The 27,107-nt window shown below is 39.7% G+C and overlaps 2 protein-coding genes and 1 long non-coding RNA gene across 4 annotated transcripts in view; 2 read left to right on the forward strand and 1 right to left on the reverse strand.

Moving 5' to 3' along the window:
* LOC137992913 (uncharacterized) overlaps nucleotides 1-754 on the forward strand; it is a 2,169-nt gene extending 1,415 nt beyond the window's left edge. Inside the window, exon 3 of the long non-coding RNA XR_011121773.1 lies at nucleotides 630-754. This is a non-coding gene — a long non-coding RNA (uncharacterized lncRNA). The remainder of the gene's footprint in view (nucleotides 1-629) is intronic.
* On the reverse strand, nucleotides 252-9,109 carry LOC137992912 (mediator of RNA polymerase II transcription subunit 27-like). Of its 2 annotated transcripts, none has more exons than XM_068838479.1 (8): nucleotides 8,901-9,109; nucleotides 8,527-8,674; nucleotides 7,174-7,286; nucleotides 5,856-5,952; nucleotides 4,939-5,043; nucleotides 4,616-4,654; nucleotides 3,158-3,235; nucleotides 252-2,272 (listed from the first exon to the last, which is right to left on the reverse strand). In XM_068838479.1, exons 1-8 carry the CDS (start codon nucleotides 9,101-9,103, stop codon nucleotides 2,123-2,125), a joined length of 933 nt encoding a protein of 310 aa, XP_068694580.1. In that variant the 5' UTR covers nucleotides 9,104-9,109; the 3' UTR covers nucleotides 252-2,122. The 2 variants fall into 2 exon arrangements, with proteins under 2 accessions (XP_068694580.1, XP_068694581.1); XM_068838480.1 differs by lacking the exon at nucleotides 252-2,272 and adding an exon at nucleotides 2,347-2,494.
* Nucleotides 9,110-9,410: 301 nt separating this feature from the next.
* On the forward strand, nucleotides 9,411-24,753 carry LOC137992911 (glycosaminoglycan xylosylkinase-like). The gene is made up of 8 exons (XM_068838478.1): nucleotides 9,411-10,008; nucleotides 11,300-11,386; nucleotides 12,450-12,559; nucleotides 14,733-14,904; nucleotides 15,719-15,831; nucleotides 18,937-19,018; nucleotides 19,675-19,734; nucleotides 21,047-24,753. The coding sequence occupies exons 1-8, from the start codon at nucleotides 9,419-9,421 to the stop codon at nucleotides 21,270-21,272; spliced, it is 1,440 nt and encodes a 479-aa protein (XP_068694579.1). The 5' UTR covers nucleotides 9,411-9,418; the 3' UTR covers nucleotides 21,273-24,753.
* The last annotated feature ends 2,354 nt before the right edge of the window (nucleotides 24,754-27,107 follow it).

Raw genomic sequence — 27,107 nt, forward strand, 5'->3', positions numbered from 1 at the left:
CTTTCGGCGCCAGAAAAACAATTTACAAGGCAGAAATTAAAAAAAAAATCAAGGAAATTGGATTCGATCGGCCTGTGAATCTGTTTACCGGGAGATTTTTGTGCCACATCATGAGACCGTGAGATTGCCCTAAAAACCGTACCAACAAGTGCAAATATAACGTGATTTTGTCTACAGGAAAGACAAATTCATCGGATCGTTATCAGGAATATTGCTTAATATAGAAGCAAACCTCTGCTGTCTTAAGTCTAAGTCAACGCTTCTGTTTTTATTTTATTTTTTAATCACATATTCACCTTACGCAACAGCTGCTATATCACCTAACAATTTTATGAAAAATTTACGTGAACGCATAAGCATGACTGCAGATTTGTTAACACTGTTTTTAAAACTTAGTTACATTATGTCCCCGACTTTACGTTATTGTAGAGTTGGAGTAAAGGTTCCCTTGGAATCGAAACTGACGAAAGCATCTCTTTCATTACTAAATAACGTAAACCTTATCTTAATTTAATTGTGTAATCCTTGTGACTCCTCCAGAACGGAGTAGACTCAGCGTTTACGAATGCTAGAGCCTTTTCAGGTCTTAAATGATCTTCATGAGGTGGCTTTTATTCGCTTAATTTCAGACCGGAAGCCTGTTTACTGTACAGAAGACTTGCCGCCAGTTTGAAGAATGCAGAAAACAAAGCAGCAGCGAATTAAGGCACAGATAGAGTTGTTAACATTAGGCGTGTCTTATTGAACGTTGTAGTACTCTCAACCGCCCAACAGCACCTCCACTTAGTGCAAAGCGCAAAGTTGCAAAGTTACAGCACTGGTATCGCTTCACAAGTACCTCACAAACCTGGACTCTTAAAAGTACGGATCACGATTGCATCTTCAGAGGCTGCCAAGTTTCTAAATATCCATAGCTAGCCGAACTGGTCAGATTTTAATGACTGCATTTACAACAAGACTAATATCACTCAAAGGAAAATATCGCTGCTTCTATCATGTAAAATGTGCTACAATTGGAAAAAAAACTACGTGTATTTATTTATAGTCTTCGGGACAATTCTATGCTGAAACTGTACACCTAAACCCAAACATGTTTCGTCTACAATATTAAACTCCCCACCAAAAGCAAACATTTTTTATCATTCTCACCTCAACTTTTCCCTTTTTATGTGTTGCGCAAGACGCGCAAAGTTATCAAAACTAACAGTAATTTAGACCCACGACCGTGAGGATGTGCGAGTCATGGGTCTATTCTCCATTTTACGTCACAAACTGTTTTGTGATGCAACATTTCTTTGAAAACAGGAATGCAAAGCAGTTTGTCGTAAAATCGAGAATAGACCCATGCCTTTCAGTCCAAATTACTGCTTTATAGCTCTGCTGTCGCCAACAGGCTTGGTTGAGAATCGAACTAAGTACCCCATGAAAGATCGAAGGTTCGGATCCCGGCAGGACCAAATCTCAGGAACTTAAAATAACTGAGGAGAACGTTCACGTGTGTAACTATATCTGCAAATAGGTTGAGACCTTCAGGTCAGTCTCTTCGTTGGCCCCGTCTCACAAACCTAGTTTATAAATTCTGTGGGACCTTAAGGAAGCTCGAAAGGGTTGTCTGCTGGGCGCGCTCGCGTAAGCCACACACTGTAGTGAAGCTGAATAAAAACGTGACTAGAAATGGAAATGTGGCCTGAATCTCGAAAAGCGGAAAAAAGTTTTGTTAGATCTAAGACTTGATGAGCTTTATCTTGATAGCTCGGTAACCCGATCCGGTAATCCAACTCAGACTTGAGTTGAACTCGGAATCACCGAAGACAAATCCAAACACTAGCAATAGCGGGATTTAAACACAGCAACTGCATGCCAATCTGGCGCCCTAAACACTGGACCACGATGCCACCTAAGGGATACAGCAGGAAGAGAACCCTAAACAATGACCTCATTGGCAAACGCAATTGAAGACTGCGTGCCATTGACATTCTCGTCAACGTCGCTCTCTTTGCTTGAGCTCTTCAATACTGCACTCGTACCATGCTGACTACATTCTTGAACTTCCCAAACTGATGTTCAATTGGATCTGGTAATCTCTCGCAGAGTGGTTACAGTTTTGAAGTGGGGTGCTTAGTTAAGGCCTGCATTGGTAATGATACGGAGAAAGATCATGATACGTTCGCCAACATGGAGGCAACAACACATTTTCCTCTTCTTCCTTCAAGTAATTTCCACAGTTTGTGCATTTCGTAGAGAAAAGGCCATTGAAGCTATTTAACCATCTCTGCAAGTCAAAATGATACCAAATGTAACTTTTCCTGGAAAGTCCATCATTTTTATTCACAAGGTTCAGGTTCAAGTTCAATTTTATTTATCAGGTTTATTTATTTATCAGGAACATCTGAACAAGTTAGACCTTCTTTCAACCTTGTAAATTTAAAATGGAAGCTAGTTATCTGTTTAACTCTGGCTGCAGTAAGTTCCATCCTCGCGTACTGAATAATTCCTACCAGTAAAAAAATTGGGGTTAACGAGGTAATTTTTGCCATAAAAGGAAGTGTTAATGACATAAAAGAAAATGGTATTGACCGTATCGTGTTGACGTAGTAGGCGGTAATTTACATGCCACCATAACAAAACCTTACCTGGCACGAGTTCGATCAAAGCACTAATGATCAAGTACTTGCATCCACCGGCTTCTTTTTTCTCTTTTTGGCTTGATATTTTCATTTTATTATCAACAAATATTTTGTATTTTCATTATTTTTTATTTTGCGCGATGGCGAAAAAAAAGTCAGGTGGGTTCTGGAGAGATAAAACCAAGTTATCGACGCAAATAAACAAGAACATACGTTTTTATCGAGTATGTTCTGTTTCCTCGTAATCTAACTTAGTGACAGTATAGAGGAGACCTCGATTCTCTGAGGCTCCAAAGTAATTTTATCAGTAAGAATTTTGCAGCTGCTTTCTTGAAAGGAGCTCAGTTTACAAACAGGTTGCAGAGACCAATTGAAATACCCACTATTCTGTTTGGTTCTTGTGTGACAATATTGTTCTTCAGTTATCTGTACATTCAGCCTATTTATAAACTAGCTCTTGTTTCTTGAACAACAAGAATTCTTAACAGATAAATAAGATATAGTATGAACCAAAATTTCGTTCATCTCACCAGGATGCCTCGAATTTGTGCAGTTGGATCGGTGGTGGAGTAGTAATGGAGCATTACAGAGGTGGCATAATCCGTAATCTGAAAGTTGAAAAACAAGGAAAAAGGACAATTTAAGGAATTGTCTCTTTTTGACACCTGAAAGCTTCAGGTGGCTCCACTGAACGGGATTCGAACCTATGAACTCCGCGATGCCGGTGTAATGCTCCGCTACCAACTGAGCTATAAAGCCACATAGTTGGGAGAAGGTTTTAAATTTGTTAGGCTCATGTTGTCCCGTGAAAGGATTTGTTGAAAGGAGGCGGCTTCGTCCAGTGATAAGGACCTTTTGTTTCGTGCATGCGGTTGTGCCTGGATAAAAAACCATTCCAACCTCTGGTTTAGATTTGTTTCCGGTTGTCTCGGTTTCAACTCTACCACGCTCTGTAAATAGGCAACTGGTTGCCTCCTTCTGTTAAGTTTGAATTGGTTCTTTCAGATTATTAAAAAAAGGGGTGCCTGTAAACTAGCTACATAGCTAAGTGTACTTCCACTATAAACAAAGCATTTACATTTTTTTTTTTACATGAAAGAAATGTACATATTTGAAGTGCGTGCTATTGAAGAAAGAGAGAAATGACCCTTCCACTTATCTGGACAATTAAATCAATTCTCTCCTATAGACGTTGGAGCCAGCTAAATTTTTCAGATGCCTATAAATGGCAAATGCTTAAAAATTGTCCAGGTAAGTACCAGGATCATTTCTCTCTTCCGTTTACTGTGAAAATGCGAAAACCGTGAACACTACAAATATTTATGAAATGTTATTGTGTTTCGAGGAAAAAGCCAAACGCGCTAGAAAACTAAACCGCCACCAGTTCTGATTGGTTGCTGCACGATTAGAAATGTCAAAATCAAATCAAAGTGTTCACGGTTTTCGGATTCGCACAATAATATTGTTGCTGTTGTTGTTGTTGTTTGTTCAACCACTTTTTTGTGGCGTTAAAGTTTCCGTTGCCGTCCTAATTGCTTTAACTTCCTTCACACATACTTGAAACTTCTCCTCTCGTAAGGTACAGAGGGAATTATGACACCTGAAAAGTTTCGGGACTTTCGAAAATTAGGCCCCTGCTCCGAGAGGTTTTTTCCGGGCACCCAAGTTTCCCTCTCTCCGGTTTTCCCCTCTCCTCAAAAACCAACTTACAATGTGTTGTGCGTTAATTTGATTTCTGTACAGTGTCCCCAATTACTTCCTTAGTTCCTTATGATAAAATTGAGTTCATAGAGCGAGTTTCAATTGAGTGTCGTAAAACCAAAACCAAGTAATTACTTTGCCAATCAAAAAGCACGGAGACAATCCAGTAAACCAATCAAACCTCGAATTACATGTAGCCGGCACAAAGCGCGGGAAAATGTGCACGCGCGAGCCACGATTGGTTTTGGTTTCACTTATGATTGGTTGAAAAGTGATAACTAAATTACCTTTCTAAACACAGCATGCCGTGACTGTGGCCAAGGTTCCTACATTCAACAAAGAAGTGAGAAAGGAAGACTGAGATACTTCAAGCGGGTACCAAGGCAAGGGGAGGGTTCACAAAAAGTATGGAATGTTCAGAATGTAACCTATTCTTATCATTAAAAGTTCCGGCATTTTTCTCCCAGTGAACCCCACGATTGTGCGACGCCGGTGTCGAAATGGGGACTCGATGTTCCATACAGAGTGCAATTAATTTTTTTATCTATTAAGGGTCTGATGAAGTTAATTTCTCTTGTTAGCAAACTACAATCTTTTTTTTTTAAATCACCTCTTTTTCCAGCAAATGACTTTCTTGTAATCCTCTGACTACAACTTGGTCAATTTCTGTCATTCGCATCACAATGATGGCCTTGAAGGTCTTTGGAACAACCACCTAACAAAATGTGTCAAAAATACTAAGACATACAGACACCTGGGGTCTCTGTATGTCCTAATGGACTGTGTAACACCGATGTGAGATCAATCTGTGCGCATTTGCCAATGGAAATCCTACTTGATGTTTGACCTGACAAAAATGAGGAACAACTGTAAATCATAAGGAACAAAATAGCTCCTATGTAGGAATGAAAACAGAAGGAAAAAGTTGATAAGTGCGGGTGAGTTCTTCTGGTGATTTTGGTGAGGCTCCGGCTTATCGTCCTTATCCGAGAAGACTTGGAAGTCTAACCATTTGCAGATGTAGTTACAAAGGCAGCACTATCTCCTCAGTTATTTAAAGACCTTGAGTGTAACAGCCCGGTTTTCAACCAACTGAGCCACCGGTGCGCGGTTGGTCGATCCCTTGTTCCCACCAGATTAATCTACCCACTCCTACATTTAATATACTCAAATTGCTGATGAAAATAGCAAACATTTAGGTTGCCAATTAATAAAGTTGATTTTGTTGAGTACATTATTAAATTGTGTTGTTTCTATCTGTCAGTCTCCACTTCTATTTTACACCTTTTAAGAGTAATGACAAACGTTAGACATCTAAGCTTTGCTTGCAATTTGAATTTCTTTGGGAATTACTAATCACTGGCCGCTATCTCCGTCCCTGGTAGGAGTTTCTAATTTTCCAATAATTGATTGTAGCATCTCTTTGCCTTCCCAACGAGAAAACAATCATGTTCAAACGAATTTAACAATCTTCAAATAAGTTACTTCTACAATGATTAGTAAATTGGTATTTAAAGAGATACTGACCTCAAAAACCAGATGAGCACCAGTATTACAAGTTGACCTTGACAACTCTAAGAGAGGGTAAAGTGTTTTACAGTCTTGTAATGCCTTTTGTAAATCCCTAAAATGAAAAAAAAAATGGCAGAATACTTCACTGCCTCGATGTAAGATCTAGTTTGCAAGAATTAGGGGCTTAGTTCACTTACTCTTCTTCTCTCACCTGCAGCAGTTGCTTCCTCTTTTTCTTTTCTTTTTTCTCTTTGGAAAATTTTATTGTGACCTCCAACGGTAGGAGGTACCTGTATTTTGTTTTATATTTGTTAACTTTAATTTGGTTCAAGTGTAATTTAGTTACTGCCATTATTGTTTTCACTTTAGAACCAAGCTCTCATCAATTCTGCTTATATGATTTTCTGTGTGTTGCAGAACAGTTTGAAATTAGGAAAAATCAAGCAAAATTGGAGGTTTTAAGGACCTTCATGTACATGAGTCTGTAATTTTACCCATTTAATTTCCTGATTTTGCTTGGTCTTAGACTTTTTCCTCCATGCAACTTGTAAAGTTTTCCATGAAAAAGATCACTGCAATGACCAAGACTGCCTCTGAGTCCACCGTACAGAGATTCTAAAAGCTGATGTTTCGAGCGTTAGCCCTTCCTCAGAGTGAAACCAAATTTTGGATACTACTTCCCCACCGACGCAGCACCACAGTTTCTTTACACACTACCCCCTTTAAGCTTCTGAGTAAGATGAACTTAGTTTTTAAATTCAACCTAACCGGTAAGTCTTTTGAAAAAATAATAATAATAATAATAATAATAATAATGGAATTATATATAGCGTTTATACATCGCTGTTCTAGGCGCTTTACAAGGTAAAAAAGGACGCAAGAATATAATTAATCAAGTTTTTACTAGCTTACATATACCACAACTGTACAACACAACAAGCCCGAATTTCAAAGGGGAGCTTGTTCCACAGTTGGGCGGCAGCAACCTTATGGATAACTGTATTTTGGTTTTGGGGAGTGGGTTATCGACGAGTGCCGGTAACCTGTTGCATTTATCTTCTTCACACATCAAAAATGTGCCAGTGCGGGTAATGTGCTGCTCAGGCAATCAGCCAGATATTATCGTAACTTTGTTTTGCCTCTTTGGATATGTCCAATTTGCTGTCCGGATTTGGGCCTCAACCAAGTTTAAAAAAAAAGCTTACATTTTTGCAACAATAATACTTATTGCATTCCATACATGTTTGTATACTATTAGGCAAATCTGAGCAAAATCAGAAACAGGACAAAATAATTCTAAAAAAGCCTTTAACACCAACAGTTATTTATTTACCCTCTTAAGTTGGTCTTTGCTTTCTTTGCAGTAGTTGCTCCATCGAAAATTTGTACAGGTGATGATCGGTGTCTTTTTAAACATGACAGCGCCTGCTGGGCTTCTGAGGTGAGCTATTTATGGGGGAAAAAAGAAAATTACAGGGTTTTTTTTTTGGTTTTTGTCTTATTTCTTTGCTGAAATTTTTTACCACAATTGCTTGTAATCTCGCAATCTGATTGGCTCATTTGACAACCCTGACAATGCTGCTCGCGTCATGCTCGCGTCAATGTGTCATGCAATGTAATGGCCAATCAGGAATGCTCATTTTGGGAAATAAACCGAGCTTGCTCTTTCTTTGCATCAGGATCTTGGTCATGCCCTGAAATAAATATTTTCTTTGAAATGAATTTGACGTTGACATTTTGTCCAATGTGATAACGAATATCATTGTCGATAAGAGTACATTCAACGCTGAACCACGTTTGATGTGTTAAGTTCTAAGCGACACACCAAACACAAAAATAGCCAACAAAAAATTATTATTCTCTTATTTTTGGGCATAGCTGACTAGCCTCATTCAACTTCTTTCAATGTTTTTGTGCTACGGAGGCTAGTAAGACTTATTTGCACAAAGATAAAAAAATAATGATGAAAAATCTTGCATTTGGTCAACAATAAAATATAAATAATATTAATATTATTACAATGATCCCTTTTCTTTCCCATATACCAAAGAAAGGCTTAATTTCCCCAATTCTGAGCATTTTTTTTTTTGTTACTTTATTTCATTGCAGTTTGTTTCACAAAACACAATTAGTACAATAAATAACATGGGAGACAAATTACTCGTTAATTTTGGCACGGAATTTCAGCGTTAATTTAAAATGCACATTTAAAATTACAATGTTGGCATGGCAACTTTTCCTACAGTGCCAAATGGTGTCTTATGAACGTAATTTGTTGCCCATGATATTAATACTGATCAAATGGTACACTCGTGAAATTAGGGAATAATTTCACTTGTGTTTTGTCCAAAATCAAATAATTTCCTTCGCCAAATTATTTGATTTAATTTGTAATTTGCAATGGAACAGGAAATCACACTCAGGTAGTTGTACTGAGTCGTTACCAGTAATACTCTCACTTTTACTCACTGTGTTAGGTCATTTTAGGTCACCTTTCGATACCGTTGTAGCTCATTTTAGATAACGTTGTAGCTCATTTTAGGTCATTTTAGATCATTTTAGGTCATTCCTCGTTTTAGTAACTACGTCAGAGAAAAGTGAACATGTACTGACCAAATAAAAATTATTTGCATGAAGTGGGCAAGATCTGCCTAACACTAAATAAAACGTTCAACACCAGAGGTACCTTTTCATGCCAGTCATATGTTTCTAGAAGCTTGTCATAGAGAGCAGTTCTATCCTCAACTGGGTCTAAGCTTAAAAGACCAGTATTTCCCAATGAAAGAGATCGGCTTTCTGATGAGGAGAGTCCATCACTTGCTTTGTCTAAGTCACTATTCAGACAGAAAAGTTGACATACAGCACATTTTCCTTTAGTAACAGAATTTAACGTAAGGTCAATGAACAAGTCATGCAAGATTATGAATGTCAAATCTTGGTAGTGGTTAGGGTTAGAAAGTAGCAAATTTATTCCGTGGGAAATAACCGTGCTATTTCAAAATGTATATCCTCTCCAGAACATGAACATGTCTGTGCAAAAGAGAAGACTTTTACTATTACCTCAGCACTTTGTAGACACCAACAAGATTTTTCCTCAAGGTTTGAACACTATTTACTCCGTTAATAGACTCAGAGGTATCACTGGGTGATTGATTAGTTGCACAAGGGTTATTTGCAAGATCCTGAAAAACTTTGTTGACCGTCGATCTTAAATGATTCGCAGTCGAAATGCAATCCTCCACACTCCTCGCTTTATCCGCCATCTTCGTATTTAGCCCTGATACCGATAGCCGCTGACTTAATCGACACGTTTTTCCTTTAAAGAAAAATAATGTCTTTAAGACATTTTAAACTATTCCTTAGTTCTGCGAATAATAATGGTTCTTGTGTTCAGACAACGGATTGGTAAAAATTCATTTCTCGAGAATACTCACATAGAGGATACATAGAGTACAATCAAGGAATGAAGATAGCGGGCTCAATTTCATGAATAAGTTAGACGCCTGGTAGAATCTGCCTGGTAGAAATCGTGCTAGTAAACAAAAAATTGAAAAAAACTATGTAGGTCTTGCGCTAGAATGGTCCAACTTTGGCCATTTTCGGCCATTTATAGAGCATATTTTGGAACTATGAAGTTTAAAGAGCGATTTGCGTTTTGTCTCTGTTTCTTTACTCTTTTATTGCCCTTCCTCTGGATGCGATGGAACTTATCGGATCAAAGATATCCGTTGCAGCTTTCAGTTAGTGATACTCAAGCTCTTGTAGATGGAATGGACTTCAACAGAATTGACCACACACATCGGCATCAAAGATCAAACGACATAGAACTGCGATCGCCCTCGGAAGGAACAGATTTTAAAGATCAAAAAGGGAATGCTTTAGTAAATAGAGACACGTGGAACAAAGGAGGAAACAACGTGGACGCTAGGGACGACGTTAATCAAAAGGATGACACAGATTACGAATACGATGATCCATGGCTGTTATGGACAGGCATGGTGAAATCAAGACAAATAACTTCACCAACAGATAAGGAATCTGTTGATATTATATTGGATGCTATGATGTACAAACCAATAATAGCGGCAGGTGTTGGTTACAAAGGAACACAATTGAAAGCCACTTTAATTCTTGAAGGAAAACAAAAGGTTGTTTTCAAGCCTATGCGGTAAGGCTTAAATAAATGCTCAAGCTTCTCTGGTGGGGCATTAATCCAGAAAGTACAATTTTTCCACTTCACCTTGATTTTTTTATGTTTGTGTTTTATGTTTGACTAATAATTTTAAGCACTTTTAGGCTCAATTCAGAGCTTGTTCCACTTTGAATTATAGTGATTGTTTGATTCATAATTATATTTAATTATTAAACAGAGTTAACTGAATAGAGGGTAATGTGAAGTGCTAGATTTCAATCCCATATGAACCATGTGAGCGTTAGCCCTACAGATGGAAATGGGCCCACACAAGGACAGAGAAAAACTCTGACCAGAGTTTTTCTCTGTCCTTGTGTGGGCCCATTTCCATCTGTAGGGCTAACGCTCACATGGTTCATATGGGATTGAAATCTAGCACTTCACATTACCCTCTATTCAGTTAACTCTGTTTAAAATATAAGTGCTACACGGCCAACGTTTGTATAAACGTAACCTTTCCTTATATTTAATTATTAGCTTGTTGCAAGGAGGCAGACAAAAATCAACTTTATTTTGATTTTGTTCGTCCTGTAAACTTCTAAAAGACCTGACCTTCCTAGTTTGAAGTTTCAGCTGTCTACACGGCCCAACCCCCCAAGGGCTGACCAGGCAAGAGAGTTTCTCTCATCTGGCCCTCTGTTAGGGAATTGGGGCGAGGAGATGGCTGACACTTCAGACTAACCACTTTCTCAGCAGCATTATTGTTATAGCAGTTGCTGAACATACAAAGCCACTGTATGTCACAGCCCAACACTATTGGTAGGTGGTCTGAATTCTTGTTGCCTTCAAATGCAGTTTAAGGCATTACATTTTTTTGCATACCGTATGTAATAGTCGGGTAGAGCATATACCCTGCATTCATACACTGTAAGAGAGGACTGTGCAGATGATAATTTCACTGCTTGGATGAGATTCAGTAGTCATCACCGGATGTTCATTATTTATTTCTCTAGTCCATAACAAGTAGCTCCTCAGGTGAAATGTCAGCCTGGTTGCATTGTTACTTGTGATGTTTTTTGTTTTGTTTTGCTATTAATTGACAGTGATCTTACATTACCACCCAAAAGCATTTACCCATTTGGATGAAGTGGATTCTCATCTTGTCCTTTGGGTGGAAAGAATGCATAATCATCAATCTGCAAATCTGCCACAGCAGAACTGTGGGAAATGGGTAAATACTTTGGGCCAGTACTGTAGTAAACTGGAGAGAGATGGAGGATGTTGAGCTAGATTTCATCATACAGATTGCATGAAACATTCCTTCCAGGTACACCAGAGACTATATTGTGGAAGGAACTCCCTATTCAGGATTTGACAGACACAATGGAGAAATAGCAGCATTTCATTTAGATAGGTACAAGGAGCCATATACTTTGTATCATCTTTACCTTCTGGGTAATCTACCTTTATTCATTAATGCACAAGATTGTCCAATGAAATAAATTCATTTGCTGAGCTGGAAATTCAAAGGCTACCAATTCTTAACTGAGACAGGGGTCGCAAAATAGCGAAGGAGAACGAGCTGCATTGGCTAGACATTGTTTTACATACATTTTGTCAATGTTCAAAGCATTTCCCAAACATATTCTGTCAGTTTTCCAACGCCCATTTTTTACTTTAACCTGGTCTGACATCTTTACTATGCAAGGTTGTACAACCCAATCCTAACCCTAGAATCTATTCTTAGACCAAATAATTAACCCTTGCCCAAACAGATAGTTTTGGCGAAACCACTTACCTTATTATAGCAAATTAACTATGCACTTTGACGACGCGATGAAAATTTACGTTTCACTAAATTAACGCGAAGTTTTCAAAAGTTTCAAACTGCGCTTTGGCTTTTGTGAATAAAACCTTCGAAGACAAGTCCACGGATGTTTCTAAGTTTTTTTTACAGCCAAAAATTTTGTTTTAAAGCCTAACTAGACCCTATCACTTCAAGAGATCTTTCAAAGCCTCAGTTTGTTGAAGTAACACGAATTTGCTGGACTTACAAAATCTCAACATGCGTATGTCTCATGGAGAAAAAGAAGCATTTACAGTAGTTAGCTTTTAGGATTGCTCAAATGGATCTAGTGAGGAACTAATAAGGTTTTGTAATGAAATAAAGGTGCTTTAAAATAACAATGTTGTAAAATAGCGTGCGTTAAACTTACATCGACATTAATTAAGATACATTAAATTAACGCGAATTTTGTAAAATTGCATTAATAAAGTGCGTTGTTAATTTCCTATAATAAGGTAGGATGCCAGCGAACTAGCACCATGACGCCCTTAAGATCTTGATACTTCTAATACATTTAACCGATGGCTAGCGCTTACCGTGCTTCTAGCATCTCGGCCTTGAGAGTTAGCAAGAGGACTCATTGGCAATATTGTGACATTGATAGTACTGAGTTTTGTAATCCTGCTATCAGGATATTGGGTTTTTACAGAGCTCCACCAGTAGTTGGAAGGAAAGTCAATTTAGAAGAAGAAGTGGAACCGATTGGAGAAAAACGACTTATGGATACATTCTTCAAAGAAGGTGAGAATGGCACAGAGATATACAAGCGCACAACACAATTCCTCCTCACTCTTACTAAAACCTGTAAGTAATATATACAATGTGAGTGTTTGAGAGATTTGTATCACATTTACAAACTCGAGGTGAAGCCAAGAGTTTGTCAATGCGATACAGATCTGATGCTGATGCTAAACGTCAGCATTTAAATGTTAATGTACCCTACATGTAGGTATTTTTGGTGATTCAAGACATTTTGACAACAAATGTGACAGTTACTTTTGAAAATACATTGTTCGTGGTTAGTCTTACGAAGCTCATTTCATCCCGACCAAGGGACTCATCAGACACCTTTCTGCTTGGCAAACTCGTTGGGCATCACGCCCAAAGTCCCGTTCGCTAAAAAAAATGATGACAGCAATCTCGCTATATATCTCATAAGGATTCCAGACCCACAAATTCACAATAAAGTTGACAGGACATTTTAACAGGAAAAATCGAAAGAAACGTCTATGTAAATGAAGAGAAATCTGTATCAGACATTGATTAATAAAACATTTCTTTTGTTTCCCCATTATGAATTATTAAACTGAATGCATTTTGTAAAGGTAAATGTAAGGATGATTCATTTTCTTTATTTTCTCCACATCCCACACTTCATTAACCACTTGCTTAATTTCACTAGAACGTATGGTTCTGGCTCCCTAGAACACTCAAGTACCGCTTTGGCTACATAAAGTACCGCCCGAAACTGAGTATTTACTTATTGGGACATCGGGATGCTGTGGAACCATTTAGTACGGTATTGCTTGCTGCGGCAAAACTAGGTAAAACTTCGGTGAAATTTTGGCACACTTCATCCTTGCCAAGGAGAGAACGCCGAATTGGTCTGCGAATTGAGTAAATACTTTCGGGCGGTACTCTAGCTCATGTACCATCCACTAATACTTCAGTATCGCACTAGAGATCCCGTTGAAATCCCTTGAATCTAGCCGATTGGACACGCTACCGGCGTGGAGAATTTAAGACAATATTCTTTGCTAATGAAGTTTGAAAATTTGAAGTGTTGGGTAAACGCTGTTCTCTCGCAACTTTGGTACAGTTCTTATCAGCTCATTACAAGAACGTCCGCAAAATCATTAATGACATGATTGGAATTTAGTTATATTTTCAGGTGTCGTTCTCTCAACTACCTAACCTTGAAAATTAGGAAACACGTCAACGGGAGTAGGCATTTTTTTGTCTGTTTGTTTGTTTGTTTATTTTTCATTCCTGATACATCGGAAAATACATGTAAAGCGACTTGTAAGACAAAAACTGAAAAACTGAGATTAAAAGAGATTGCTCGAGTGACTCTCAAACCAGTTACGAAACCTTGTAAGTTTATCACCTCCTAGATATACACCTTGATAACGATGCCTGGTCGTCTTTTCTGACAATGGCAATTTTGTGCCATGAATTTCAACATCTACGCGCATGTCTGTGAACACAGTGTCCCTCTTGTTGCTGCTCTCAGTTTTTGTTTCTTGTTTTTTTGCACACGAGCAGTATTTTGATGCAAGAATTTTTGGCTGCCCTTTGCCATGCTCTCCTAGTCACTATGCACCCCAAAGCTCGAAGACACCTTAAAAGCGCGGTAAAAAGAACTAAACTCTTATCAATACGCGCGGACAAATGTCAAACTTCCCTCTGTAAAACGCACCTTTTTGCGGCCAAACGAGAGATGCCCAGGTTGAAAATGCATTTGCCGCCCTGATTCTTATTGGCTGCAGAGATGTCAAACAACTTAGCTCGGACAATGAGGTCCTAGGACACCGTTTCGATGCATGCTAGAGTTGGCGCGAATTTTTGTAGATGATTTTTTTTTTGCTCTTTTTTTCCTCTCAATTTTTGCTCTTATTTAGCTGATCTTATTGTAGCAACGACTTTCCATACCATAGTTTCATGCTACATCTCTGTTAAACATTTTTTTCTTATTAAATGAATTTGTACGATTTGGCCTTGTGTATTGATACTACATTTAGTTGTAATGATAATCACATCACTTTTGTCAGGCATATAGTTTTTTTTGTGTCAGTCGTAGCAACATTTGCGCCGAAGCGGAGGATGCTACTCGTGCTAAAAGAAAACTATATGCCCTCCAAAAGTCATGTGATTGTCCTATTCACGGTAGTAAGCCCGTTAATTCCATATACAGGTGGTAATACTTGTTTCTATGGCGTTTGCTACTACTGTAAGAAAGCAGAAGCCGCATGCGCAAATGGTACAATCATGGAAGGTTCGGTGACTCTGTGGCTTCCGCCAGGATGGCATTTGAGAAATTGGCGACATCCCTGGCAGAGAACATACCGGGATGGTATAAAAGCAATGTGAGTGTTACTTCTAAGAGCTATAAAAGCCAGCTTTTCTTCTTGCTAAACAACAGCTTTCTGGAGTAGCTCTGTATGAAAAACAACCAAACAGGCAACCAACAGAAACTAAATACAAACTTTTCAACCAAAACATCTGCATTTAGTGTAATACGTTATTCCTTTAGTTCTTTAGTTATTCGTACACAAAGAACTGCCACAATTCCAATGCCAAGTTTTCGTATAAGTCGCCATCTAACAAACTGAAGTGTACTTCCAGATTAGTTTGAAATTGGTAGAAAAAGATTGTTATATATGTATTTTTCCTTTAATTTTTTTTGAAGGGTGGGGCGGGGGGGGGGGGGGGTTGGAAAAAAGTGAAGTTTATATTTAAGAAACACAAAGCTATTTTGTCTGTTTATATCTTCCTGGGTGCTGCCATTTTTCATTTTCTAAAGCGTTGAAGTCGCCTTCGTTGTTCCGCGCTGAAGAATGTAGAAGAATAAGAAGACGGACGTGTATATACATCAAATGGTATTCCGTATCGCTAATCGGCAGGATTATACTATAGGAAATCGGAACAAATCATAAAATCCGTTCCAAATGGCATCGCCCGGAGAATTTTAAAACGATAAGAAGCGAAAACCAATTCACGTTCTTTTGTTTTTTACAGACACTGTAGTAAGCGATAGATATTGGTATTTCTACCTATTAAGGTAGCTCATTGTCACAATATGCACGGTATCTGAATTTTTTATAGCATTTGAAATAGGTGTTAAATCCTCAAAGTGCAAAACTCGACTTCTTCTTGTTTTTATTCGATGAATTTATTCAGGTGGGAGACTGATAACAATTACTGCAAGAAAAAAGTCCTTAAAACACCGCCTTATGATTCTGGTCCTCGGCTGCTCGACATCATGGACACAGCAATGTTTGACTTCTTGATAGGTCAGTTAGCGTGGTACCAAGTCCTTTTTCCTAAATGTACGAGCATATATCTATGTATTGGCATTGTAGGCGCCGAGTAAAGCGTGGTTTTCACTCACGACGCAAGCGTAAGCATAAGTAGCTTATACGTGTGAAAAGAACGTCGACATAAGCATAAAAATCAACCACAGCATCCGGCATTTTGTTCACATGCTCAGACGAGGGGAATTTGGAACGAGTGCTTTAATTGGCCAGACAAAGCAATATTTCCTTGTGCTTATGCTGCGTTTCGTTTTCATACGACGCAAGCGAACGCAAGCGTAATCGCAATTCTGCGTCAACCCCGTTTTCACGGTGAAATAAGCTCTTGTGCTTTCGTCGCTAGTAATAACCAGGCTCAACAGAGAGAAAAATAGCTGATCGTTTCCGTGAACGTCTTCAAGATGTAGAGAGAAATGACTTAGACGCGGCGCCGCAAATCGGAAATGGGACCCATAATATTGTGCAGTCCCCTGACAAGCGACGTGTCTCCCTAGGAGTTCTTGTAGAGCATCCGACCGGTTTCAGTTAGTGCGGACTACTTAATGTATTTTCGAGTAACTTTCGAATCACGGAAGAGAAGAAGCACTGGCAGTCTAATTTTTTTGTAGGATTATTCGGCTGACGTTATTAAATGTTTTGTTCATACCCATGCAGGTAAACAACCGCAGTAATTTCCTTCTATTCAAATTCTTTGGGTAGTTGTTAGATATAGAGTCAGCTGGTTTAATACCACTTTCTCTCTTACCTTCGAGAATATGGGCAGTAACCATCTTGATCTATAATTACTTGCTCCATTGTGATCTCTGCCTTTGAGAAATGGGTACACCGCTCAATCAAATTTCTAAGGATCTGGGAAAAGGCTGATAACATGAGAAGTCTTGATGATGGAAGTGGTAGAGGAAATAATGGTCGCCAAACTCTCTCTAACAACGCCTGAGGCTTAGTTGTTGGGTATTGAATTGATAACGTCTCTTACTTGAGAACAATCCCTCGTGGTGAAAAGGAAATGTTCTGAGATAGATCTGCAGAGATAGAGATAGATCTGCGTCTGTCCTGTTATTGATCATGTATTGCGTCATAACATTGTCAAAGTAGCTGTGGGATCCACGAGGCGATCGCCGAGTGAATCCGCAGACTACTTTGACAATGTTATGACGAAATTCATGATCAATAATAGGACAGACACATGAAAAACTGACATCCATTTGTTTTTTAAATAACAAAAAGGCAGAGGGGTCAAAATTAAGTCAAAACACGAGATGAAAGCGAGAAACTTCAATCTGACGCGAGCAATATCGCATAAATTATAAATTTTTGTGTCTGTCCGCTCATTGACAATAAAAATTAGCCAATGAGCGTACGAGAATTTTTGCAGTCATTGTAAAAAAGTCAATTGTGACATAAAATGGGTTCGAATCCGGTATTCACATCATGCTTGGCTTTGTCAGAAGTTCATAGAGAAGAAGCCTCGATTTGCAATGAAATGCGGCCCATCAGTTTTCAGCATAAGTTAGTTTTAGCAACGACGACTGCTGCAGGAACGAGGGAATATCATTGGTTAAGAAAAGAAAAATAATCATGCTGCACATGCGGCACGCTTTTCAGTTCCTTTTTTGCCGTAGATTGTAGTCCACAAAACAACAACGTGACATTATCAAATTTCAGGTTTTGACGACAACGTGAGCATACAATAGGAAATCGCTCACTTTTTATCTTCACTGTACAACCGTTCTTATAAATCCAGTTATATGGTAGTTCGCCCCTATTGTGTTCAAGGAGAACAAGGTGGAATAATCGCAAAATACTTACGATTGTGCTAAGTTATGTTTTCAAGTTTTTATAGCTTACGTTGTCGTTGTCCCTGCTGAAACTCCTTATTAGGAAGCTTAATTAAGCATGCGCGTTTTTGCGACGCGGACGGCAACCGGAAGAGAATATTTCTCGTGCCAGGACAGTGGTGTTTCCCAAATTTTTATATTTATCATCTCTGATGAAGAAAGATACTTGGCAATGTAAATGTTGTTGTGAGAAGACAAATCAAAAGGGAAAACAGCTCACTTCCGGTTGCCGTCCGCGTTTAGGACGGCTATTGCGGGAAAAATCGTGGTGGTATTGCGTTCTTTGCACCTCCGAAGATTTTGTGTTGAGCACGAGCAATCCTTGTGGCTACTTTGTTGCAGACCAGACCAATGAGAGGCCTTGTGGTGATCAGGCCCAATCTGATTGGCTATAATTTGGCGGGACCCACCGTGTTCTAAATTTAGAGAATACAGTAAACTCACGGGCCAACGCCAAATGAGAGAGATCGACACTCCTACAATCGGCGTCAAAATTGTTGAGACACTCTTATCCTTTAGAGTCGATTTCAAGCTCGGCGGCGCAAATGGCCCCCTCCCCCGCACCCCCGGGACAATGTTGTGTTTTTCTGTTTTCTACGAGCCTTGTCGACAGCGGTACAACATTGATTAGGGTGGGGGAGGGAGGGGTATCCCGGAAACGTACTTTCTGGACAAGCATTCTTTGCAAACAATGAATGTGTCGTTGCCAGTGTGCTCTGTTGGCAACTGTCTCAACTAATTTTGTCGCCGATTGTAGGTTATCTGTGGTGGTCCCGGGTTCAAGAACCGCTCTGACCACTCGTTGAATTTCATCCTGGTAGTCCCTGCTTCAACTTCCTAGCTGCACTTGTAAATAGCCAACTGGTTTGCCTCCAGCCAGTTGGGGTTCTTAACAGTTGCTTTTGTTGTTGTTGTTGTTGTTGTTCTGTTCCATCGTTTCCTTAACTGTGTTTCAGTGGCCCTGAAAAGCCCCTATGGGGAGCGGTCAATTATTGTATTGTATTGTATTGTATTGTATTGTATGGGCTTCTGGTTTTTGTCAACAATTTTTAATAGGCCAGTTTCGTATTCTAACTGACTGACTGGATCTAGCATGAAATGGAGGCTAATGCGGGCAAATTAATTTGCATTTGAAAGGATTTGCCCGTATTAGCCTCCATTCCATGCTAGATCCAGTCCAGCCGTGAGAATTCGAAAATGGTCTATTGAAAAATATGAATTAAAAAGTAACATTCCTTTTCACCAGGGAACGCAGACAGACATCACTATGAGACCTTCAAAGATGAAGGAGATGAAGGGATGCTGTTACATCTTGACAATGCCAAGAGGTAAACACCGCCCTCGATTATCCTTCGGTCCGAGATTACAGTTGCTCACTTTATACTAGTTTGCTCAGTAACCTAGCCTAGAAATTGGATTGAGGCTGCATGTGAGCCTGTATTTGTACAGACCTATAAGAAAGGCAGAGGGGTAACTCGCTTCTGTTTGTTGGATGGTTACCCAGCTGTAGAAGGAAGTCAGATTTGTGAACGTTCAATTTTTTTTTTTCAGTTGTGTTTGGTAAGTTAATACTGATTTAATGTTACGCCCGCGATAACAACAAGATCAATATAGAATTAGTTTCATTTGGCTTATCGTAAGTGCTTGTGATTGTTCTATCGTGAGCAGTTTTTCATCTCTGGTTTGGTAGGAATGGCTTTTAAGTCAATATAAAATCAGTCTCGACCCCAGAGTTCTTCTCTTTTGCGCGCGCGTGACTGAGGGAGAGAGAATCTTGAGCTCTGGGGAACCCTGAAACAAGATGTCTTTTCTTTCTACTTGGTTAACCTACGGCACGTGTTCTCCTACATAGAGTTTCCCAGACGGAGCCTCGGGTCATGCGCAAACTTAAGTTCCGATTTGCTTTTGTGTTTTCACGTTGTCATCTAAACTCTTGGGTTTCGGTCATTTTACGTTGTTTTTTCTGTTTCACTTTTCTTGGTAGTTTTGGTAATCCACATCACGACGAAATGTCTATTCTTGCCCCAATATATCAATGCTGCAGGTATGTGACTGAGAACATTTTGCCAACAATAAGTGGCCTTTAGCTCCACGGTTCTTTGGCAGTTATGTTCCTTGAGATCTTTTGGTGCAACCATGTTTTCGAGTTACTTCAACTGCGATTGCCTGTACATCTGTGGAGATCTATTGTAGCTTCATTGCTTTTACGCAGTCGTACTCGCTACAAGCCGGCTAACCGGGCCAACTTAAACATTGCTTTTTACTAAGCCTTTTCCAGTTGTAGACGGATAAATTCTTGAATACGATGGCCCAGAAGGGTCACAGTCGAGTTTTAATTTTTCACAGTCCAGTTTTAATTTTTCACAGTCTAGTTTTAATTTTATTCACAGTCCAATTTTAATTTTCACAGTCAAGTTTTAATTTTTCATAGTTCTGGAGGACTGGTATTTTTTACAGGTCACAGGTCATTGTTTTACCAATACAAAATGTATCCTGAACATTCAAAAAAGCTAACCTTAGGCCTGAAAACTTTTGTTTAGGCCTAATTAGGCCTGAGGTTACTTTTTATGCATGTTTAGGATACTTTCTGTATTAGTAAAACAATGATCTGTGACCTGTGGCCTGTGACCTGTAAAAAATACCAGCCGAGTTCTGGACTGTGAAAAATTAAAACTGGACTATGACCCTCCTGGGTTATCGTGCTTGAACTTTGAACTTTTCGTAACTGATATTGAGGGGACAATGTACAGAAATCGGATTAAAGGAAAACCAGATTACCCCGAGATAAAGCTCCAAGAGCAAAAGAGGGAACCAACTAACTCAACTTGCATGTGACGCCAAGTCTGGGAATCGAACCGGGCCACATTGGTGGCAGGCTAGTACTGTCACCACTGCGCCATCCCTGCTTTCCTGGTGAATGCTGTTCTCCTTTGCCTTTGTCCCCTAAAAGTAAAATGACTTGAAACGCGGTTTTGTAAAGTCCCGAATAAAGTTAACTCTGTATAAGTAATCTCCCCCTCCCCTCCCCCCTCCCCCTATCAACCCTGCGTAGTCTTAAAGGACTACGTTTCTGGAAGTGAACATCTAAATGAAATTTTCTGGCATCTCCTGATGTTCCAGAGACCTAACACTGTATTGATACATTTTACAACCCGCGAGCGACTACGAGATTTTTTGTGTGTGATAGTATATTATGCGCTACTTCGAAGGAACTTAAAGAAAACATTTCGGGTTTCATGGCAACAGCTATAAAAATAGTATGCCTTTTCAAACGAAAATACCTTAGACTACGTAGGCCCTAAACGCCAATTGGAGATGTAAAACTCCAAACAAATATTTTGTTCATATGTTTACAGAATCCGACAGTCCACATGGAATCGCTTTCGATCTGTAAAGAACCAAAAGATGTCCCTTAGCGAGATCTTGCGTAAAAGCGCAAAAGACGATCCATTAGCTCCTGTGCTTTCAGACCTTCAATTCAAAGCGATCGACCGAAGACTGAAAATTGCCATTGACACAGTAGAGAAGTGCATTAAACAGTATGGAGAGTCTGCTGTTTTAATTTCTGATGAAACACTATAGCAGAGTCATTGTTAGCCTGCGTTCAGTCTATTCGTCGTGGTGACTGGAACTTGAGTAACAGTAACCTACTTCTTCCTTATTTTCAATGATAACAATAATAATGATGATGATGATGATGATAATTTAACTCTTCCCATAGGGCTTTTTAGAGAGCAATTTTTTTAAGAATCCGAACTGGCCAGGGGCAAACCATTTTACAAGCCGCGGGAAGGTAAATTAGGGCTACTAGATCCTAAGCTTCAGAGCCGTACACCAGGAAACGACATACATTTTTTTCTTTTCTGAAAAAAGAATGCTTATATTGGGTATTTATTTTGAATAAATATACATATATTGATAGATAGCAAAAGGTGAAATCAAATTACTGGAAATCAAATGTACAGGATGTTACATAGTATTTTTCATGGAAAAAATAGTCTTTTCGAATGTAGACCTCTGTTGCTACTTAAACAAGTAAACAGCCTATTTTTTTACCTCATTTGAGGCCATAGTTCTTAACCGAATCAACGGAACATGTTTGTATAAGAATAGAGATTAAACAAGGACCCTGACTATAAAAGGAATAGCTCCTCCCCCTCTTTGTCACGCAACAAACGTTTTCGCGACTTATCCAAAATGGCGGACTCAACAAAATGACCCACGTCACGTCATATGACCTTGAGTGTATTGGGGGCTCCTTTGGGGCGGCCTTAAAGGACAAGGCCGCTCTAGAATGTGAATAATTTTAGTACCGACCAATTTGAAGTTCACACAGAGACTACTTATTAACTGTTGTACGAGTCCACAATCTCAATCCTGGCCTAGTTAAATTCTCGAAAGAAGCCAAAAACACCAAATAGAGCACCGCCATTTTGAACGGAACTTAGTAACCCGGCTGGCTGGTCAGTGACGTCATTCAGTCCGACTTGACGGGAAGCTCAAAAAACAGCCGGTCTCAATAGGGTCGTTGATACGAGAGAAAATAAGCCGCGGCTTACACTGGCCGCGGCTTACATAAGACGCGAACGGTACAAAATTGAAGTTTTAACACCCCGTTTAAGGACGTTCGCGCTTAAAATGTTCCCACGTACAGATTTTTTTAAAATTGCCACGCAGAAAGGTAATGATCTACTTTTGCCAAAAAGGCAAAAAAAAAAATGGGGGGTCACCGTGCTCGTTTTCGAGAACATGAGGTGCGCTTTTAGAAGATTGCTTTATTTTAAGACGATCTTAGCTTACAACTGTCAGCAATCAAAAAGCTACATTAGTGAAATTTAGATCAGGTAAACGTACTCAATTCAACATAACTAATATAACTAAATTAACCTTTGCAGCTGATGTCTTTTTCTGAGGTGAAATAGGCCTTGAATAACGATACATATTAGTCTAAGAAAGAAAATTTCGGTCGCACGAAAACATAAAAGGAAAAATATTTGTAACTTCTCACGCACAGATTTTTTTGTTTTTTTGTTAAAATGGAAAAAAATCAGAAAAGAAGTGATCTACGGAAAGAAAAATAGGGGTCACCGAGCATTAAAGAGAGGAAAATCGCTGCGAAGTTCTCTAAGCGATGGTATATTCGCACTGTCACGTCATTGCGTGACATTTCCGAGAAGCCCTGGGTCCACAGCTATCCCATGATGCCACACGCTTTCACGTTCCATTCTTGTGGAAGATGTTTGCGCCTTTAGCATCGTGTTTACCCTCTTGATCTGCGATGCATGACGTGTGCGTGACATGTGCGAAAAAATGCGCAGTAGCAATGGGCGCGAACGTCCTTAAATGGTACAAAATCGAAGTTCACGGCTTACTCCATCCGCATCTAGCTCAAGCCGCGGCTTATCCTGGCCTAGGGGTTTGGGGCTGTGCTTATCTTGGCCAAGGCATACCTTAGCGTTGTCTGTGGCTAGCTCAAGCCGTGAACGGCTCCTGCGCATGCACTTTTGTTCTTATGGCCCAGACCTCCTTTTTGCTCTCGTCCATTCGCCTGAGAAAAATGGCGAGCGCGAGCAACGAATCACGTATTACTAAAGAAAAAGATTCAGCGAATAAGCGAATGTGGAGTGCCCCGGAAGAGAAACAGCTTCTCACTATTTGTAGTGGCATTGAAATTGCTAAGCTACTTGATAATTGCGTCACTGCACAGCACACCGCAAGTGTTCGTTTACGACTTTACTGGATCGATACTGGATTACATGTAAAACTTTAGTTTAATTTTTCTTCGCTTGTTTGCTTACTCAAGCCATTTATCAATGTCGCAAATCTTGTCTCATAATTAATTTTTTTGGTGATTCCGACTAAGGCCCGTTTTAAACGTCGCAGTTTACATGTGCCGATTCTAATGCAAAGGCGTTTCACTCACCAAAGGATCTTGTACTCTCAGTGTAGCTACATCAAATTAAGCTGTGCTATCTCTTGCGCCTACCACATGCCACGAACATGAGTAAGGGACGGACCATTAGAAAAGTGATGTGAGGGGTTGGGAAAAAACGAAAAAAAGGTAAAGAAAAAAAATTCACGCAGAAGGAAGGTCCAATTGTGACTTTTATTTAATAATTATATAATATTTGCCAGTGTCTATGAAAAATAATTCTTAATCAAAATATTCTTGGGGCCTTACCCCAGGCCCTGCTGTATTATTAGTAATAAAATGTACGATATATTCTCTGTTAATACTGTTTTATAATAAAAATAATAAAATAAAATTTGTAATAAATAAGTATTAGAATTTGGTATCTTTGTAAATATTCTATAAAATTATTTGTGCCCACAATAAAAATTAGAGGATGGGTCTTATCTTATCACATTTTGGAGTGGAGGGCACTACAGAGGGGCTGTGTTGGTGAATGGAGTATGGCATCATTATGATGGGCTGTGGGAGAGGAATTCCAGAGGGCAGGGACTGCAAAAATGTACAGGGAAGCCGTCCACTCCAAGTGGCTTCCTCCTCTCTCACTGTGTGCACATTTTCGAAAAGATTTTGCATTAAAAAGTGGCCTGTATCTTTTGATCTGTTGTGGGTGTAGAATAATTTATAAATCACAAAAACATAGATAATGAATCAAGATTTCACAGTTTAAAAAAGCAATATTTATCTAAAAAAAAAAATTCGTGCAGGGGGTTTCACCTGGAAAAAAAATTCCTACACAAGCAGTGCGCGAAAAAAAAAAATTCGTACCAGCTGAAAACCCCCCCCCCCCCCCCCCAACACTTTTGTAATGGTCCGTCCCTAACAAAGGTCTTCTTAGAACTGAGAAAGAAGGCTCCAAGCGAAGCAGTTTTACAAGCAATTTTCCCACCTCGACGACAGACCGAAGCGACAGAGGTCCGTCTAGCAGGCGTGCATGATGGAAAATGAAGAGTAAGGGTCAAGGTACGAACAAAATATGGAGTTTAGGGATGACGTCACGGGTCCCAAATAAGGAAATAAGGCGGGAAAAACCACGTGACAAGTGAAACCCAGTCCCTGATCATGAGCCGACAAAAGAGAAACGACAATAAGGGATCACGTCATTCCCGCCTTTTTTTCCTTATTTGGGGTCCCCAAAAGTCCACATCTAATTCGTACCTTCACCCTTTCTCTTCAGTTTTCGTCATGGTTTCAGGGATATGTTGCAGCAGTTTCCCATGAAGTTCAACTTATTGAACTTCATGGGACACGTCGCGGAGACAAAATCACCAACAAATTGGGGTTGCACAATTATTAAAGTATCAGTTTACACGAGGGAGACATGTCGCTGTACCCGCAACATTTTCATGTGTGTACACATGTTTTGATTTTGTCCCTGCTACATGTCCCCACTACACGTCCCTGCTACATGTCCCCACTACACGTCCCTGCTACATGTCGCCTCAGTGTGCACTACACAAGTTTTTTGTCGCTGCAACATGTCCCTGCAACATGACCCCTCCTCTCTGCCCACTTTAACTGAGAAGGGGAGGGGGGGGGGGGGGGTATAGGGTATTTTCGTGAGCCGTGATCGGAAACGTTAATTTATTTTTTCTTGCATCGTGAATCGTGAGTTTATTAATTAATGTGAAGCGTGATTGAAGCCTTTTTTGTTTTGTGAAATGTGAATTTGCTTCTGATGTGCGAGAAAAAGAATCATCTGCTACCATAAAAATAAAGAGTTATCTACCCCATTTCCGGACACAGCTGACTTCCTGTCAAAAGTAAAAGAATCGGGGCATGAACCTTCCCCCAGGGCACCCCTGTAGGTTTCCATAGTCTCCAGGGTCTTGAGGGAACACTTTCAAAATGGCGGAGGGTTCGGAAGTCATGGGAAGCGTTTACACGAACGCGGTTTCATTTGTAACCGCATCGATTTCGATGGGGTTACACCTTCCGTTTACACGACACCGACCGAGACTGTTATCGAAACCGCGTCGATTTGAAACCGCTGCCAAAAGTGGAGCGTTTTCAAAACGATGCGATTTCATCTGTCGTGTAAACAGCGAAACCGCATTGATTTGAATACGGTTACTATTTTGGCGCGAAATTTTCATTGTTCAATTTAAAATAGTGAATTTAGCACGTAGTGCAGTGCTCGCTTATACTATCAGACTTGGATTTTCTGGCGAAAACGGTGCCCTGTAAACAAATAATAGAAGAGACTAGTCTCTTCTATTATTCATTTTGTAAACACTTCCAAACCGCATCGATTTTGACGCGGCTTCGAAGTCATGAAACCGTGTCGATGTGAAACCGCATTCGTGTAAACGCTGCCTTGGACGTCACATATCCAGTGACCATCATACTCAATTTCTATGTTTGGATAAAGAAAGCAATCAAAAGGTTCAAGTGCACAAAGAGAAGAACCAGAGAAGGATGAAAATGTTAGTGTCTAGGAATCGAGTCAAGAAGTTGGAGGGAATAACAGAGAACTGAATCTTCCCTTTATGGTTCCGCGAAAACGATCGGGACGTATCATAAGAACGTCATTTAAGGCTGTTTTGTGGCCATAAGAGGTAAGTCTAAGGCCTCAGTTATTAAGCTGTTCCCACCTCCGTGAAATAGCCAAATGTTTGTCCGTCACTCGTGAAAATGCGGTTTTTTTTGCACGTGAAACGCGAAAAGCCCGATTTAGTTAAAGTGAAACGTAATCTTCCCCCCCCCCCCCCCCCCCCCCCCCCGCTCTCAGGTATTCCGAGTGAAAAGCTGATTTATTATTTATCAGCGTCACATCTCATGCTCTGTTTTAATGTTGCTCGTATTTTGCTCGTATTCACTGTCCCGAGAAAGGAATTCTTGCCGAGTGGAAATGAACTGTGAACTAAGCTCATCACCCTTGTGGCCTTTATCTTCGACTGAACTCTCGAAGATCATAGGTGATGATGATGATGATACTTGAACTCAATTCACCCGCCTGCGAACCTGTCAATTTCTCAGCCCGTGCATGTTGTTGTGATTTCCTGATCCACGCAATCGAAATGTCGCAAAATGGTACAGAAAACAATTTTCCCATTTTAATGCTATTTATAGACCTTTTCGGCTTGTACATTTTGTTTTCCCAATACAGATCATGTGATAATACTCAGGAGGCTTGGTCGTTTGTTTTGTTCATTAAAAAGAGTGCATGCATGCTTGCATGCCCTCATTTTAATGAGCGAAACAAAAGACCAAACCTCCTGAGTATTATCACATGATCTGTATTGGGAAAACAAAATGTACAAGCCGAAAAGGTCTATTAGACTATATACATGCAAGATTTGTTTTTTGCTTTTCGCACATTCGTACCTAATCAACTTCATCGCAGTTAATTTGGATTTTTTCTAGGAGGTGATATCAACTGTGAAATCACTACCGCAAATTCTGTTTACATCTGTTTCATTGCAATGTCTCATCCGCAGTGTCCA

This window comes from Montipora foliosa, chromosome 2 (genome assembly GCF_036669935.1).
Source record: "Montipora foliosa isolate CH-2021 chromosome 2, ASM3666993v2, whole genome shotgun sequence".
NCBI classification, from domain to species: Eukaryota; Metazoa; Cnidaria; class Anthozoa; order Scleractinia; family Acroporidae; genus Montipora; species Montipora foliosa.